General features: G+C 39.4%; 1 protein-coding gene and 1 long non-coding RNA gene across 3 annotated transcripts; both read right to left on the bottom strand.

The window, feature by feature from the left end:
• Nucleotides 1–587: 587 nt before the first annotated feature.
• Nucleotides 588–9,540, bottom strand: LOC145438212 (uncharacterized). 2 transcript variants are annotated; one of them, XM_080315605.1, is made up of 5 exons: nucleotides 9,415–9,540; nucleotides 7,632–7,681; nucleotides 5,887–5,973; nucleotides 4,961–5,205; nucleotides 588–1,975 (listed from the first exon to the last, which is right to left on the bottom strand). In XM_080315605.1, exons 3-5 carry the CDS (start codon nucleotides 5,939–5,941, stop codon nucleotides 1,784–1,786), a joined length of 492 nt encoding a protein of 163 aa, XP_080171731.1. In that variant the 5' UTR covers nucleotides 5,942–5,973; nucleotides 7,632–7,681; nucleotides 9,415–9,540; the 3' UTR covers nucleotides 588–1,783. The 2 variants fall into 2 exon arrangements, with proteins under 2 accessions (XP_080171731.1, XP_080171730.1); XM_080315604.1 differs by having other exon boundaries at nucleotides 5,887–6,924.
• A 5,439-nt stretch (nucleotides 9,541–14,979) lies between these two features.
• LOC145438237 (uncharacterized) lies at nucleotides 14,980–16,051 on the bottom strand. Its single transcript, XR_013914899.1, has 2 exons — nucleotides 15,858–16,051; nucleotides 14,980–15,491 (listed from the first exon to the last, which is right to left on the bottom strand). It is a non-coding gene; the product is annotated as an uncharacterized LOC145438237 (long non-coding RNA).
• Between the last annotated feature and the right edge of the window lie 506 nt (nucleotides 16,052–16,557).

A 16,557-nucleotide genomic window follows, 5' to 3' on the forward strand; every position in this document is an offset into this window, starting at 1 on the left:
TGTCCATTAAACAGTGGTCTGGGGCCGAACATAAGGCGAATATTGCAACTCCAGGGGGTTACTATATGCACCTGGTCTTTATGTACATCTGGTTGTAACAATGTGTGAATTAATTCTGTCGATAATATCCGTTCTTCATATATCACGGTGAAATTTTCTCTCAACTCATGTGATCAAATTAAGCGGTAAAGCTGGTGGAGGCGATGACTTTGTAAATGCAGGGAATGTAATTGTACATCGCTAAGTCAAGTTCATGTCACGCGGATAAGACTATATTTATAAGACGAAATGCCGGTCCGCACCAGCACGTTACACATCCGGCGGTTTCCAACCTTTTATGATCGCGACTCCATTTCTAATTTGAAAATGTTCCGTTGCCTAGCTCAAATGTTGGTAAGCCGATTACCTAACAAATTGTCAGCACATTTGCCAAGACTTACTCACGGCCTATGTTTGAAGCTGATTAAGTTCAACATATTCGCCATCGCCAGAAAAGAGCAAACGACCTCAAGCCTGAGAAACACCATTGTTGGCTAGAGCATCCAGACGGCCTTACCGACACCAGAAATACACAGCTCACTTTACAATTGCGATTACAATTATGTTTATTACAGTAAATGGCACAAAATCGCGCACGGCGCGAAGATAAAAATCAAGTAGCATAAATTTTCCAAATATAAGATATCGTTCATGTTGATTTACGAATTGATTTACAACTCCCTTCAAGCCTTTAAAATTCCAGACAGTTAAGCATATTTCCACATTCCCTCCCGGACGCTACTTAGACAGCGAATTTCCGTACACGTCGGGAAATTCCGGACGTATGGCAACCCTACAATAGACATCTCCATCTCATTAAACATCTTATACATCGATATGACAGTATATTCTCTTATCTAGATTACTGGTGCAATAAAATGAACTGTGCATCAAGATCAACAGAGTGTTAAAAGAATAAAATAATTAAATTATAATTTTGAAAGGAAAGAAAACATAATTAATATTTTTATTGCAGTGTGACTTCTGCTGTTCCTGTCAGATATCAGTTTAGATATGCGAAGCTTTACCTTGAAATTGGCAATTGCTGTACGGTCAAAACGAAACAGCGTGATACCGATTACTTGATTGCAGATGAGCTTAAAAATATGGGATAATTGGCATTGCAGAACGCCGGGGTTTCGATTTCGCAACCCAATCTAACATGCGTGCGCCAATGCGCACGACGTACCACAACAATAGTCATCATTTAACTATTGCTCGTGTCGTCTGCAATCAGTGATGACCAAAAAGGCTGTTTCATGGCAAATGATAGGCCTATGTATTGGTTGAGTGCGTATCTTGGCATATGGAGAACCGCTCATACTGGCTCAGGGATCCCGTGTGGTTTTAGTTCTGGGAATCCAGCTAAAACACTGCACTCAGCATAGCCAATCACTATATCCGATCACTATTTTTTTTTTCAATATCCATAGAGTAGGTAAACAAGATGAGCTACTAGATCACAGAACAAAGGGAATATGACGCCGGGTACTCGACAAAGAATGATTGCCACTTTACTAGTCCTACGCCAACGTAAATTTGCGAAAATGTCACATATACTATAGATATACATTGAACGTGACAAATGCTCGAAATTGACTAGATAAATTATTTTTAATTCACCCGGAAAGATTAGGAAAGAAGTATCCAACCCTGGATGGTAGGCCTACAGTGGCGACAACCAGACGAAACGTCATCTGTGTCTCTTGCAAATCCCCGTGCTGACGTAGTAGAGGAATATAAATTAAGTTGGAACAAAATAACAAGCCACCGCAAGCGCGGTAGAGGTCGGCGATCTGTTTAACATTCCTTCATGAGTAGTTCCTTTTGCGTCCGCATAAAGAGTAAGGTGGGTCCTTTGATTTTTTCTTTTCGGATATCTGTCATGTGGATACCATTTGAAATAAGGATACCGATTTGTGTTGCTTGGCGGGTCCTTAAAATAACGACAAAGGTCAAGCGTGCTTTAAAACATCAAAGCTATGTTTGGATCATAAATCCTTTGTTATATGCAGACTCTATTGGTTGACTATGGTGGCCAATTGGCGTGTTAACGCATGGACCTTGATGCATAGCTTGTCGATCTAGAGAGAACTAATTTGAAAACGATCAGATTCAGTTCAGCACTGCTGGAGTCATAACATAGCATAAACAATTCATCGCAGTAGTCTGTTCCGTCATGCACCATGCAGTTAATAAAAGTGTCTTCATCGTAAAGTGACATTATCCGTAGTTTACATTCTTATTGCCACATTTTGATACAAACCTTAATTCCAGACCAAAACCTTCGTTATTAAAGTACATCGCAATACTTTTTTAAGTGTAGGGCGGTAGCTAGAAACCAAGCGCTGGTTGGCATTGAGAAAAAGTGACCCTGAGCGTAAAAGAGGGAGTGATGCACTAAAGTAGTGCTTATCTACATTTTTGAGCACCATCCGCACTTCTTTGCAAAGTGTATTTCATTCGCACAAACCAACCGAAAATTATTACACAAAAAGAAGATGAAGATGCCCAACAATTTTTTGTTCAGATATATCTGCAACAAATCTGCTACTTTGAGGGCCGTCAAGTGTCTAATTACAACGACAACTCTTTTTTATCGTTTTGATTTCAACTGTAGTGCCCCAAAACCCTAAACGACCAAATAAGTTGTTTTGTTTTGTTCAAGAACGTCTACTAGTGCTTGAATGGCTAAGTTTTTATAAGAACCACTCATCCCTCCTATCCAAATACAGCGTATGTTCACCGAGTGCAAAATGCTTTCTGCCAGAAATCGTTCATAAGTGATGACGCAAAAGTTTCGGAGGCTCCGTTTGGTAAAAAAACGACAAAAAAAACATGTTTGTGTAGTTAGAGGTTTCTGACGGATGGCTTGGAAAATAAATCCGAAATTATCAATGAAAGTAGGCACATTAGAGCTCGCTACCTTATGATACGTTGCTACAACTTTTGTTCTTTTTTTAATTTCTCATTTTCTGTCTAGCGAGGAAATGAGAAGAGCAAATGAAGTCGTGTTCGGCTCTTGAGCTTAATCTTATTTGAAAGTTCATAACAGTTTAATACCCTTAATGCAGCTTCTTAGACCACGTCAAAAATCTGAGTTTTGGTGGCATCTCGCAACCCGAGCGTGACGAATAAAAGAGAATGGATTTTTAATATTACAGTAGACCTATGCTACGATTTTACAGACATCTATGACATACAATTTTACCCAACACAGATATACGAAACATGTCTGACGCACGCTATTTCAAATTGAGGTGATTTAAATTCCTCTGCTCTTCTGTCTGTCTGTCTACTCAGAATCTCAGATTGCAAGAACGGGACTATTCGGTGTCGACTGCCGACCGGTGACCATATCGACAACGAAGCATATCCATATCGAAAGTTTTGGACAACCAGAGACTGTCATTTTTGGCCAAGGTTTGTCACTGCTGATCTTCTTTGCATAGCATTTTATCAGCGCTATGTTGGTAAAAACGCAGAAGGGTTTTGCCTCGAAATTGAGGTGCCTCATGGGCTAGAGCTTGCTCGTTGCACACCCATACACTAGTTTATCCCAAGGGTCTTTGACGATATTTTCCAGAAAAACCATGCAGTGGGAGTAATGGTATCAAGAATTAGTGTAATACAAAGGTCGGCTCATTCTCATGATCAAGTCATATTTTCTCCATGTACCGCTTATTGGCTATAGTACCCTACACAGTGACCTCAAATATGTGAAAACTATCCACATTATTTTTTTGCAATAAATTCTACAAATATTAGATACATATTAACAGATCGCTCTGGTGCCTTGGCGACACGAAATTATACCACTTGCGACCCAATACTTTAATAGCCTTAAAGAGGTAAACATTTGCGTGACAGTGACTTGGAAATGTGAGTCTGTAGTGATGGTGTTTACTACTAATCGAGCCAAACGAAAATATGAAGATTGTTCATCGAAGGAACGGAGAAAGTCATCCTGAGGCAATTTTTCCAGCGTGACGCTGGCTCAGGACGTACTGATATACTGTATGCCTGCCACTGCCTGCACCCAGTTTCGAACCCGGGTCTTGATAATGTAATAATTCACTACGGCTGGTGAGAGACAAAGTTATTCCAAAAGCTACAACTGTTGGTGAGTCATAAGTCAAACATTTTTTTACTATTGCGTCACTACTACAAAAGTTGGGGTCCCACGGCACTAGAATTTCTTGTTAGGTTTATTTGAACTATACAACGTCAAAAAAAGTATAAATTGTTTTCATCCGCATTCATCGGGATTTTCATACGACACATAAGCACCACGTTCGTCATCCGCAGTGCAATCTTTTTCCTCCGCACAAGTGCGTACCACCACACAGGTTCCAAAGCACTGCACTACAGAAATCTATTTGGAAATTCTGTGAATTATGAACTCTATTTGTGCACTAAAACAGGCATATGAATCTAAGGTTCGAGGTCGTATATGATGCATTAAATCGGAAATACTTGCCACCGCTCCTCGTAGATGTTGATTATCATGCAATTTATTAACCAACCTATAATTCAACCAGCTGACAGAATTTTTAACCAGCAAAGTCTATTGAGCGCAGGTCCCGAACGCCTGCTTTTGGGGGAAAATTTCCTTTTATTTCACTCTCATGATTGTGTCCGTCATGAACTTTATACAGAGTTGTGATTGACACAGCTTGTATCGTGACGCCTATGAATTGGATCAGCGTGAAAAGGCCCATAACGCCAACATAGTTTCGGGTGCGATAAATGAGAAAAAAATTGTCGGGTTTGTCTTGTCAAAGTGCAATTAAAATCATATCGATCAGTTGGTGTTAACCATCAGGGCATCAGACGGATATTTTACAGCGTGTGTGAACCGGATAAACATGAAGGAGCTTCCCTCTTACATTTCAACATTGCCCTGACCATACAAACTAACCGTCGGATCAATGGTGCCGTTTATCCATGCATTCGCGTATGTTGCGGTTTTGCCTGGCTTCAAATGCTTCCGCAGCATAGATATGATCAAATTATAATCTTTGCTATTTTTTACTTCCGCCACGTAGGATTTGTCTTCGCTGCATTTCCTAACACCATCGTCGTACGTCATATTTCTTTCACCGGTCGCCGATATCCAGAAACAACCGTCGTCTGTCGAATTATTCTTGCACGGCGGCGTCGTCACTAAAGACATCAAACATGGTAACAAATTTGATCGTCTACCTATTTCAGAGAGTCGATAGCTCATGGATGTGGCAAGGATTAAAATGAGGGGAGTAGAAATGTGATATCGAGATGGAGTGCCAATCATAGATGAATCGTCAAATGCAAGCATAAGCAAGATCGACTTTTGACTGTATCCTGGACAAATCAAGGCCGGGTATTTGCATACAACACAATAATGTTTAGAGTCGAGGTTGAATATTAGAGAGTGGCAGTTGAAACTTTGTGGATAATCTTTTTCAATGATGACGTAACGTAACGTGACGTCACGATTGTGTCTCATCCATCACAGATGACGGCGTATATTCCAAATCGAGAATTCAGAAGGGTAAATGCGTCTTTTGGCATGTGAATGCGAAAATTCCTGTGCAAAATAGGTATCGTACACATTATGTAGAAGTTATACCCAGGCGTTCAATAGATTGGGGATAAAAAATGTAGTTGGTTCACGCCTACTTCCTTCTGTGCTACAATATAAAAGTACGGAGCCACCACTTCAACAGATTTGAAACTCGTCACACCATGCAGAACCTGTACACGGTATCATACAGGCTTTTATAAGATCCATGACTGCAACATGTCTACCGGCGTGTTTGTTAAAACTGCGTTCCCTAAAGGAGCTAACAGTTTCTCATTCGTTACCTTCCGCCGCGACATAATAAGCATCAATAGAGATGATATTTCCCACGTTTCGCATATGTTCTTTAAACTTCTCGTAACCGCCGTCGCCTGGAAAGTAACAGCGGTGAATAAAATAATTCGTCCATAACCATATGCCCTTATCATCATATCAAAATGCATACACACGCATTAAACACGTAAGCTGTGATGTTAAATATCGGTTAACATGACTTTTAGCATTGTTTTAATAATAATAAACAATTCGATCGGTATGCAGCAGCTGCGTTTGGTGACCAATCTATACATCTAGAATTGAGAATTACGAGGAAGTTGGACTTGAGTTGTTTCGCGTCACGTTATCAAGGTACTGAACAAGATGTTTACTATTTACATTTATATAAAAACTAGACGAATGCTATCTCATTATGACCCGAGTGTTTCTACTCCATCATTCTGATATTTTATCGTTATTCATACGACCTCCTTTTTTTGTAAACAATGTGAATTTTATTGGTCGTAGTGCAAACGGCCGTCAGGTGATAACCGCCAAATCGTTTCGTTAAATATACAACAACAAAACAACAATAACAACAACTACTATCTCCTTAGATGACCATAACGTTCGGAGATGCGGTTGCGGAAGTTGGTATAGCAATACAACAGGATAAATAACTGAATATTAGGCTGGCTGTAAAGTGACAGCTTGCGGTGGTTTACCTTACTGCCTTCCACACTACTGAATATTTTAAATCAACATGGAAAGTGCCATAAAGCCTTCGTTTTGAGCCAAATGCGACCAGAAATATATTAGTCAGCAATTCCGGATGCTGTAACTCCACAAGATACAAACAAATAAAGTAATAAACAAATGTGGCACACGCAAAACATGTAGGCCTAATGTTCTCCGTTAACACATAGGTAAGGTGTGCGCAAACAGTGGTATGAAACGGGCGTCAAATTATTTGTTCGCTCATTACCCGAATGGTTGAAATACAACCCATGCATCTTTCATGGACGTTGAATGTTGATAATACGAATAATGAACTCACCATCGAAGCTCTGTAAAGAAATAAGTATTTAACTGAATCGTAATATTGACTACAATACATTGTGGTACAATGATAGGATATGTGGTGATTTCTTCTTCCTTTCTTCAAAAGTATATAATAAATGTGCCATATAACAGCGCGACATTGCATACACCGCAATATGTATAACCCATAAGAATGAGTGGATGCAGGTGACTGAATGTCACTGACTATTGCTTCCAGTATGTAGCCCGTCCTAATACTGGTTCATTTATCACTGCATTTTGTATCTGAACGTAGTGTGAGGTACACCAGACTAAGCTTTTAATACAATTTAGATGTGAACCGATTAAATAAGGCCCCTATCCGCTGCTCATTTCGCAATAGTATAGCCACATCTAGGGCACAGATATCAAAAATAAAAGCCACATCCCGATCATTGTGCCAGCATAATAACTGTGCACGCAGCGGTAGCCGACGTATGTAGCATGTAATCATATTCATAAAATTTGGGATATGTTTGATGGGCTGAGCGTTCGCTTATAGACAGTATACATTTGTTGAAACGTTAAAACCTAACCGATTGATTTTGTGACTTGCATGCACTTGCACACTGCACAATGCATAACCAGCATAGTTCCTGACCTCCTATACGCCTACATTGATTTTGTGATATCGAAAACAGCACTAATAATTACGCAGTTGTGAGTAACAATGAACATGCTTAGCTTTACTCACAATAGTCAACTCGGCTGTTCTCTCGCAAGCCCCAGTGACACGCCCATTATCTGCAAAACATGTCATGATTGTGGAGTCATCGTAAACCTCTATACGCTAATGCAGTACTTCTAAACCTTCTTTGATCTGCGCAACAATTACGTTTTCGTGAAACTAAAATCTCATACCTATCTAATACAGTAGTCTAATGCTGATTACTGGTGCATAATGTGAACTGTGCATCAACATCAGGGTCCAGGAACAAAATGTAATTTTCACACAAAACGAAAACAGTATGATGAACATTAAAATATAAGTCTGCTATATGCTGTTCCCTTTCAGATACTAATTCAGAAATGCGACCCCGAAAAGTGTCATCATATTGTCTGGTCGAATCGGACGAGACGCAAGAGAGTTGGCATTTGACAACGACAGGATATCGGTTTCAAACCCCATCCTCCCCTGCGTACGCCCCTGCACAAGACGTACCATAACAGCAGTCACAATTCGCCCACTGATCGGAAAAAATTGCCTGCAACCGATGCTAGCCAAAACGGCCTCCAGGGCACCCGTGAGACTGGCTCCGGCAGGAAAGGAAAGGGGAGGAAAATAAAAGCATGGGCTCATCTTCGCCAAAAAATGTCGCTATTATCATATTATATGATGAACGACTATCTCCAAATGTTACCCTGATAGCTGGTTATTATCAATTCAACTTGTGAAATTATCATACGGGACATAGCGGCGTATAGTGCAGTAGTCGGGAACCCTTTTTGTCTAAAGATCCATGTTAGCCCTATATTTCCATTTTAACTCCACAAGAGCCATACATGTCAATCAATTGCTACGTCGCAATTGAAAATTCGTGACTTCATCGTAGTATAAATTCCAACTCCCCACATGGGATTAATTGTGGGCGTCACATTTTCTTTGTAAAACTCGTAGGTTACTAATCATCCTGTGGTAGCGCAATTCATCGTAAATAGCTGAGGATTTATAATAAAATATATTAATCTAATATAACTGTAGTACTGATTCTAAAAATCAAAATATTTATCGACTTCTCAATTCGGAGGTAACATAAGCGTTGCATCGCACACCTATATTTTAAGTGCAGTACTAGAAAACTACTTATCAATGACGAACGTGGGTGACAAAACGTTGTTTGTAATATGGATTTGTATTTTAAATGTCACATTTGAGAACTAGATCGTCAGATAGGCACCCCCTGTCATGCTATTCTCTTCGATCAACCAATATGTGGTGCCATCCAAGATTACGCAGCGCGCGATGCCAGGTACATCGCACTAACGAGAGGTATTAGTCGCTGGCGCTACAGCAACTTAAATTTGAGGATTTTGTAAAGAGGTCCTGGCCCTTGACCCAGGATAACCCTCTGTCTTGGCCTCTCAAGTACATGTTTATGCTGCCACGAGTATCATTATTCTAGCCGTTAGGAAAATATACTAACAAGTTGCTGCAATATCGATAAAATTAATTACAAAATTGAAAATTTGTCAAAGAGCCATATCTTATACGCCAAAGAGCCATATATGGCTCGCGAGCCATAGGTTCCCGACCACTGGTATAGTGGAATCTGCCTTCAACCATCGATTGAGATGGATATTCCATTTCCTTCTGGCCGTTGGGGAAGTAAGCCTTGTCTTATTAATTTTAGCTGAATACGATATCGTAGATTGGATTTCTCTAATATTAACTAGAAAATCAAGTTTTGAAAATGTAATTTTCAAAAATTGACCAGTCTTCTTGCCCAAGTATCATATCAATAAGAGTAACGTCTTACCTGCTGCATCGCTTTTAATGCATCGCCAAGATCCGACTACAATAACAAGCCATGGAAAGAATCGCGTTAGCGGACTAAGCATTTCCAGCGTAAACTAAAGTCTGTAAATGAGCCGTAAAAGATGCAGCCTTAACCGGAAATAGGACATCTATTTGGAGCATAGTAGTCATTTAATAAACCGATGCGTCACGTGAGCACGGTTTGTAAGCTATACCTCATTGCTTCTCAACCGAGGGTTCGCGAGGCATTTTCAGGGTTCCGTTGAATCTACAAATTTGCAAGATGTTACTTAATTTGATCTGTATTTAGGGAAATCACGAGACAGTTTCGCTTCATAACTGCTGAAACTTCAGGACTCACTCAGCAGAATAATCGTCTGAGATGATATATCCTACTGTGCAGATTCATTATATTTGCCAAATTGCCAATATTGATACAAAAATATACCAGTTTAAAAATGTTTTGTTCGGGTTTGTGGAGAAAATAAAAACGTTGGAGTAGTAAGGGTATCTCTATCAAGATGACTTCGAGCTGGTTGCAAAAATCAATCTCATCCCGTTATATAGGCTACTATTACCGAATAACATCAAAATGAGGTGATAGATCTGAATGACTAGGCCGGACGTTATGTGTTCATTAACATATATCTTTCTCAATTTTGGTGCCATGTATATGTTGCGATCATACCCATTCGCCACTACCTATCTTTGTGGATAAGGAATTTTCGGCAGTCGTTCATATCATATACAAGGCGCGGATTTTCATGACACGACCACCTATTTCTAAAAATGAACCCACAGAATTAGAATTGGAATAATAAAATTCCTCCGAAAATGTACATAAATACTATGATGTTTTTTCAAGAAAAGTGTTTTTGGTGCTGCTCATCACTTGCCCACAATTAATATTTGCAGAAGACAGATGCCGGTGGAAAGATTATAATATTGAGATGAATTTGAACTAAAACTGGTATCACTGCTATATACCTTCTTCCGATAGTGTAATTCAGTAACCGCACGTTATTCATAACTATGCAATGAATAAGGAACCAAATGTACATACGGGATAAGTTCTGAGAGAGGAAATACTAATTTCTTACGACTGAACGTGTAATTAGATAGTGTGACAACGAGAAAACTTTAAATCGGATGTCATACTGAACAGGCTGATGCAATGTTTGATAAGTCGACGAGGATTCTATGCGAGAGTATAGAACGAAAGACACTGGATTTATACGCTACGATTTTGAGCCGCGGCTGGGGCAAGGTTATGTGTAGCTGAGGTGTATATGAACTTCTTAACAGTGATCTCACAGCGTAAGCAGTATATACAAAGGCCAAAGCGGAGAGATGGGCCGCGCGTCAAAGTCGGCCCCAGAAAGACTCATAGATGAAGACCAGACTTGGACAGCAAGGTGATTACAGTTGATAATTAGACTACATTAGAGCAAAGTGCCATCAAGTCAATTTCAATCTAATTTGTGAAACGTTTCTATGCTCTAATTCTACTTCTAATCTAATTCATTGTTTTCCTGAAAATGTCTCTTTGTCCACGGCATTTTTCAGCAATAAGTTAACAAGAACATTCCTCTCGCCAGGGCATGGTATGGGAGTATGGTATGGTATGGATCGATATTTTGGTATGGAATATGGAATAATGCAAGTATGGTATGGAATGGAAGATTTTAATCTATGGTATGGAACGACATTTCCATACTTCCATACTTTGGTGTTTTATACATTTTATCGTGATCTGTGCAAGATTCATGAAGCGTACGTTGTTCGTTGTTTACGGAATAAGATCGCTTTTGTTATGAGTGCGAACGTTAACTATTGAACGCTGTGTAGGAACAAATACACGCTTGTGCAACGGTTTTAGGAGCACTTGGAATGACATGATTTTGTGATGTAATAATGAGAACAGTAATGTTGATCCTATATTCTCTCGAGTCTAGACACGACGTCTCCGAGCATAGTCCATCATGTGACGCAATAATTGGTAATGTTGGCTACTCCATACCTCATTCCTTGAGTGACGACAGCTTACAAGCAATCATGATGCAACGAACTAAATGCTAAATGTGATTGATGATTACATTTCTTCCGAAACATTGTCCGTACATCTATACTATTTACATACCGAGATATCTTATTGGTCATATTTCAAACGATCTCGCATTAGAATTATAGATCAGGGAGTGGGGTAGATATAGTTTGGAATTCTCGCCACGCTAACCCCAACCAAATACTGTACTAATAATCACGCAGATCGCTGCAGTATTGTTCGCCTGCAGCTGGGATATTTTATGGGTGCGCCTATATTATAAATTATTTTGCGAGTATTTACTTCAAACTTGCATGTGCCTCATGCCAATGTACCGGAAATGAGATGATATCAAATTTGGATTTGAATAAAATAGTATTTACGGTGACCGATTCTTTGTTTATTTAATAAAGTTGTGCTCACCGTAAATACTATTTTATTCAATTCCAAATTTTTCGACGGCAATAACTCCGCTTCCACTGGTTGGAATTGAACCAAATTTGGTGAGCATCGTTTCTGTAGAGAGCCTAACACTTTCATGGGGTGAACAGAAAATTTTCAAATTTTTTATCATTTAATTTTATATAATAAATATAAACTTACTTCTGTAGCAAAGCGGTTACTGGCTGGAATTGAACCAAATTTTGTGTGTAGGCCTAAATTAGATAACCTAACAATTTTATCAAGTAGCCAGTACGATTTGAGAAAAAAAGTGATTTTTGAAGAGCCCTAATGGACAGTCCTATGTAACAATCTGCTCACTATCTCATTTTGCTCGCGGAAGCTGTAGAGTAGACGTACACGGCACCTCACCACCGTGAACTAAACCTCACCAAAACAGACTCTGTGAAACTATTACCAGGAATGAGATTCGCTAGTTTAAGCAATAATGACATCCGAAATATCAATAATATAGGTGCTATAAAAGGTACTGTACTTATGATATTGAAGTATTTGAAAGTATGGAATATGTATCAAGTATAGTATTGAACAATGTTGGTATGGTATGGAAAATTGCAAGTATGGTATGGAGAGAGTAAGGCAAGTATGGAGTATGGAAAATTCTCGTTCCATACCATACCATACCATGGCCTGCCTCTCGCACAGGGAAAACCAGTGTCAAACCGTCATTGCATTGCTTACGCCGTACAGTCATAGTAGCTGGTGTGACGCATAATAGACATACTGGCACAGTAGTTTATATCCTGTTATGACATAATGCAGGCTGGGAACGCAACAATGATGGTAGAGTAGGCCTACCGGCGCAGCAAATACATAGCGTGTTTCGCAATTAGTATTAGAACTGGTTGCGTGTATTGGCAACAAGTTTCAGTATCATTAATACGCACTATGGTGGAGCTAAATAGTAACATGAACGAATCCCCACAAGATATGAACTTTAACATAGATTCAAGTCACCCACCTCTAAATAGGGCTGCGCATATGATTCGAGTGCTCGAATCTGAATCGGGTGACAATTTTAATGATTCGAGTCGAGTAGTAAAATACGTTTTTTTCGAGTAATGAAATTATTCATAACTATTAGTTAATTTGTCAACTAGAATAATTGTTTCGATAGTGTTTTCCAGTGTTGAAGCCTTGAAACATTGATTGCCCATGTCGCAGCACACGAGACGTATAGTACAAAGTTATACCAACTTGCCGAAGTCATGTTCATCCCACAACATTGTCACAAAGTGCAATGAAATTGGTATGGTCCAAAAACACGAAAGTATCTTTTATGTCATGGAAAACAGGCATCATATTATTTGTGGTGGCATAAAAGGTACATATCTGAACTTTGACCTATTATATGTCGTTGTGACGTCATAATGAGTAATACTCGAATACTCAACTCGACTTGAAGCATAATACGTGATTCAGAATCGGTACTCAGTTACTAGAGTTTGCGCAGCCCTACCTGTGGAAGGTAGAATATGAGAACACGCTGCCAGAATCATTTCGGCTTTGTTTAGAGCAAAGTATGTTGAACAGACATTTGCCATTATCATGCTTGAGAGAATTAACTCTGATTAGATATGAACGGCACTGGAATTTCATTGTGTTTCTTTCTCATTCGGAATTTCATTCAATCTTCAAAGTTTTTGCGAATTCACTAATTATAATTCTGCTACTTTGGAAGAAGACTGTGTAGCTATCATTATAGACAGAGAACGATTGTGAAACAGCACGTGAATTAAAGTCGTCCGAAAACCGCACTGAATCAAAAGGCCGATAACATTGCTGTATTCCTTGTATAGTGTCGCCACTGACCTAAATGGGCGATAAGTGCCAAACAGTTCGGATGTAATAAATAACACCATGAGCTCGTGACTGAGTTTCTGAATCAACGACTTGCCATACGTAAAGCCAGGACGCACTAACTTCACTTTCAACGGCCTCTCAATGCAGCACCACGAATAATAGTCTCGGCAACAAACCAGCATTACAAGCTTATACATGACACTGTGACACGAATCTATACGAAAGCAAATGTGATTGTACCGCAATAAATAGGTGTCATGACTGACATACAGTGACTCATTCTTCCTCTTTCGTATCAGTGTAAGTGTGGTTGCAGTTATTGTAATGCCCATACCGCACTTCAACGAAGAGGTCGAAGAAAAAGAAATAATTTTGCAAGTGATTTAAAAACTTTTACCAGGCTAAAGAACCTAAACTAGGCAAGCAATATGTGCATAATTGATCCGAATTAACAAATATTCACCACACGACAAAACGAACGTTGTGACAGGAGATCATATTTGGGACTTAGTGAGTGCATTTCCAAGTGTAGCAGCGATATATGAACTCACGGGTCTTGTCTGATAGAACGATGCGGTGAAAGTCACAAAGTAGGCAACTGCTTCTATTTCACCAAAATTCAGCCCTTGCTATGTCACTGAAAATCGATTTTCATTACACCTACTGTATTCTATTGGTGACTCTTCAGCAGGGTTGTAACCAAGTCACGAGATTGCTCGCCGTAAGTCAATCTCATATTTTTTTAATTTTAGACTCGAGTCCAAGTCAGCTAGAGGGTCGATCTAGTTTCTATGGACTCCTATATATTGTGGGTGGATAATTATAATGCACTCGATTCATCATTTACATGATCCACATAGTAATAGAGTTCATTTTTAAACAATAATGCCCCGAATGAGACACATGAAAGGAGATTGTGAATCGACTAGTACAGCAGAGCGTGTTATGTAGTCTACATGTACAATGTATATTATGCAAACCGGGAAGTATATCCATATCAGCGAAGTGCGCCGTCAAAAACATGACATCGCCAACGTTCTGTTCAATAGTCTAATGCCGCATTTCCTTTTTAAATGAAGCGTAAGCATTCGATGCTCTTTTATCATTAGACGAAAGTAAACGGCGGCGCCTATACACCATAATTCAGTGGTTCCCTATACTGCTGTTCCGCGGACCTGAGCTGGTCAGCGGACCAGTGCTGATCAGTGGCAATTTTCTGCCACTCCCGCCAAATATATTTCAATACTACGTGTATGACCTTCCCATTAATTAGTATTATAGGATATAGAACACCAAATATTAGGCGGAAAAAAGTGTTGTGACGTAATATAGAGTTCATGCTACCTACTTTCGAATTATTCTAGTTCACAAGTATATCTTGTAACAAACTGTTTGAATGCAGCCTATAACTGCTCAAATGTCTCTATAAATGGAAGATCAAATTCTTAGTTCTTCGTTTCTTATTATATTTACATAATTATATATTAATATTAATCCTACTACACTTATAATAATGCTCCGAAGTGAAACAAAATTTAATCACAAACATGTAAACTGTCAGGGCATGATACACACAGTTAAGTAGGAAGATAGTAACAAGCAATTGCAATCGTGTTAGAGTTGAGAGATCTATTCAGCATTCCTTCCCGTTTTACTCCTGTTTTATCAGCATACAGGAAAAGGTGCGTCCGTCCTTTTTCACCTTTTGGATAACCATCGTGTCGATATCATGGGAGATAGTGATCTGAATCCCCGCTTTTTGTCAGGTTCTTGATAAAATAAAATAATATAGCATGATTAAGCAAATCTGAATTAACATATTACTAAAGTTTAAGGATTTTATTCGTAATTCAGGTCAAATATTGTTGACGCATTACAGAGAAAGGTAAAGACTGATGGTCAAAAATGGGATCCTCTAGGAATGAGAATACAGATTTCACTATAGCCCTACACGCTTGTTCGTTGACGGAGCTTGTTATCAAGCCATATGCAGTCCACAGTTCTCCGAAATAAGCCCAGGTCTCTAAGGCTAAGAGTTTTTCCGCCTTACGATGACACATGAAGTAGATAGATCTCGCACATGTGATAAAACGGGACTGATTCAATACTGGTTTACGCACTGACCAACTGCTAACCATCGGATCAATGGTGCCGTTCATCCACGCATTCGCGAATGTTGAACCGTTCTTGAGCTTCCAATGCTTCCACAGCATAGCAATGGTCACGTCATAAAGCTGTTTGATATTTTACTTGCGCCACGTACGAACTTCCTTCTTTGCATTTCTCAACACCTTCTTCGTACGTCATATTTTTTTCACTGGCGGTTGATATCTAGCGGACCATCTAGAAACATCCGCCATTCGTAGAATTAACCTCGCACGGTGGCGGCATCACTGAAAAATATTAACATCGATAGTAGGCCTACACTGCGCGGCTGCCTTAATGAGTTGAGTAGCCTACTTAAATCCGAATCAAGTATCAAATGCGATGAGTCGAATCGAATAGTGAGAGGGGATTATTGCGAGGACTGAAATTTATTTTGAATAATCTATCCCCATCGTGGAAACCTTGAAACCACTAACAGCATCCAAAACATGTAGCATAAAGCTATTCACGTCAGTCTAAACCACTGGTTCCCAAACGGTGGGGAATTCCCCACTGGCGGGGAATTCGATGCTTTCTGGTGAGGAATAGACGCATTTGTTCAAAATTATATATAGGACAATCTACATATACACGGAGACACATGCGCAATTACCGTTACCAGTTAACTGCTCTGGAACGTATGCATTGAAAATTATATTGTGTGTTGTTCACGAAACCTCATTTTAACTC

The sequence above is a fragment of the Botryllus schlosseri genome, chromosome 4, assembly GCF_051294905.1.
Source record: "Botryllus schlosseri isolate E-star chromosome 4, Bs_hap1, whole genome shotgun sequence".
In the NCBI taxonomy this organism is placed as follows: domain Eukaryota; kingdom Metazoa; phylum Chordata; class Ascidiacea; order Stolidobranchia; family Styelidae; genus Botryllus; species Botryllus schlosseri.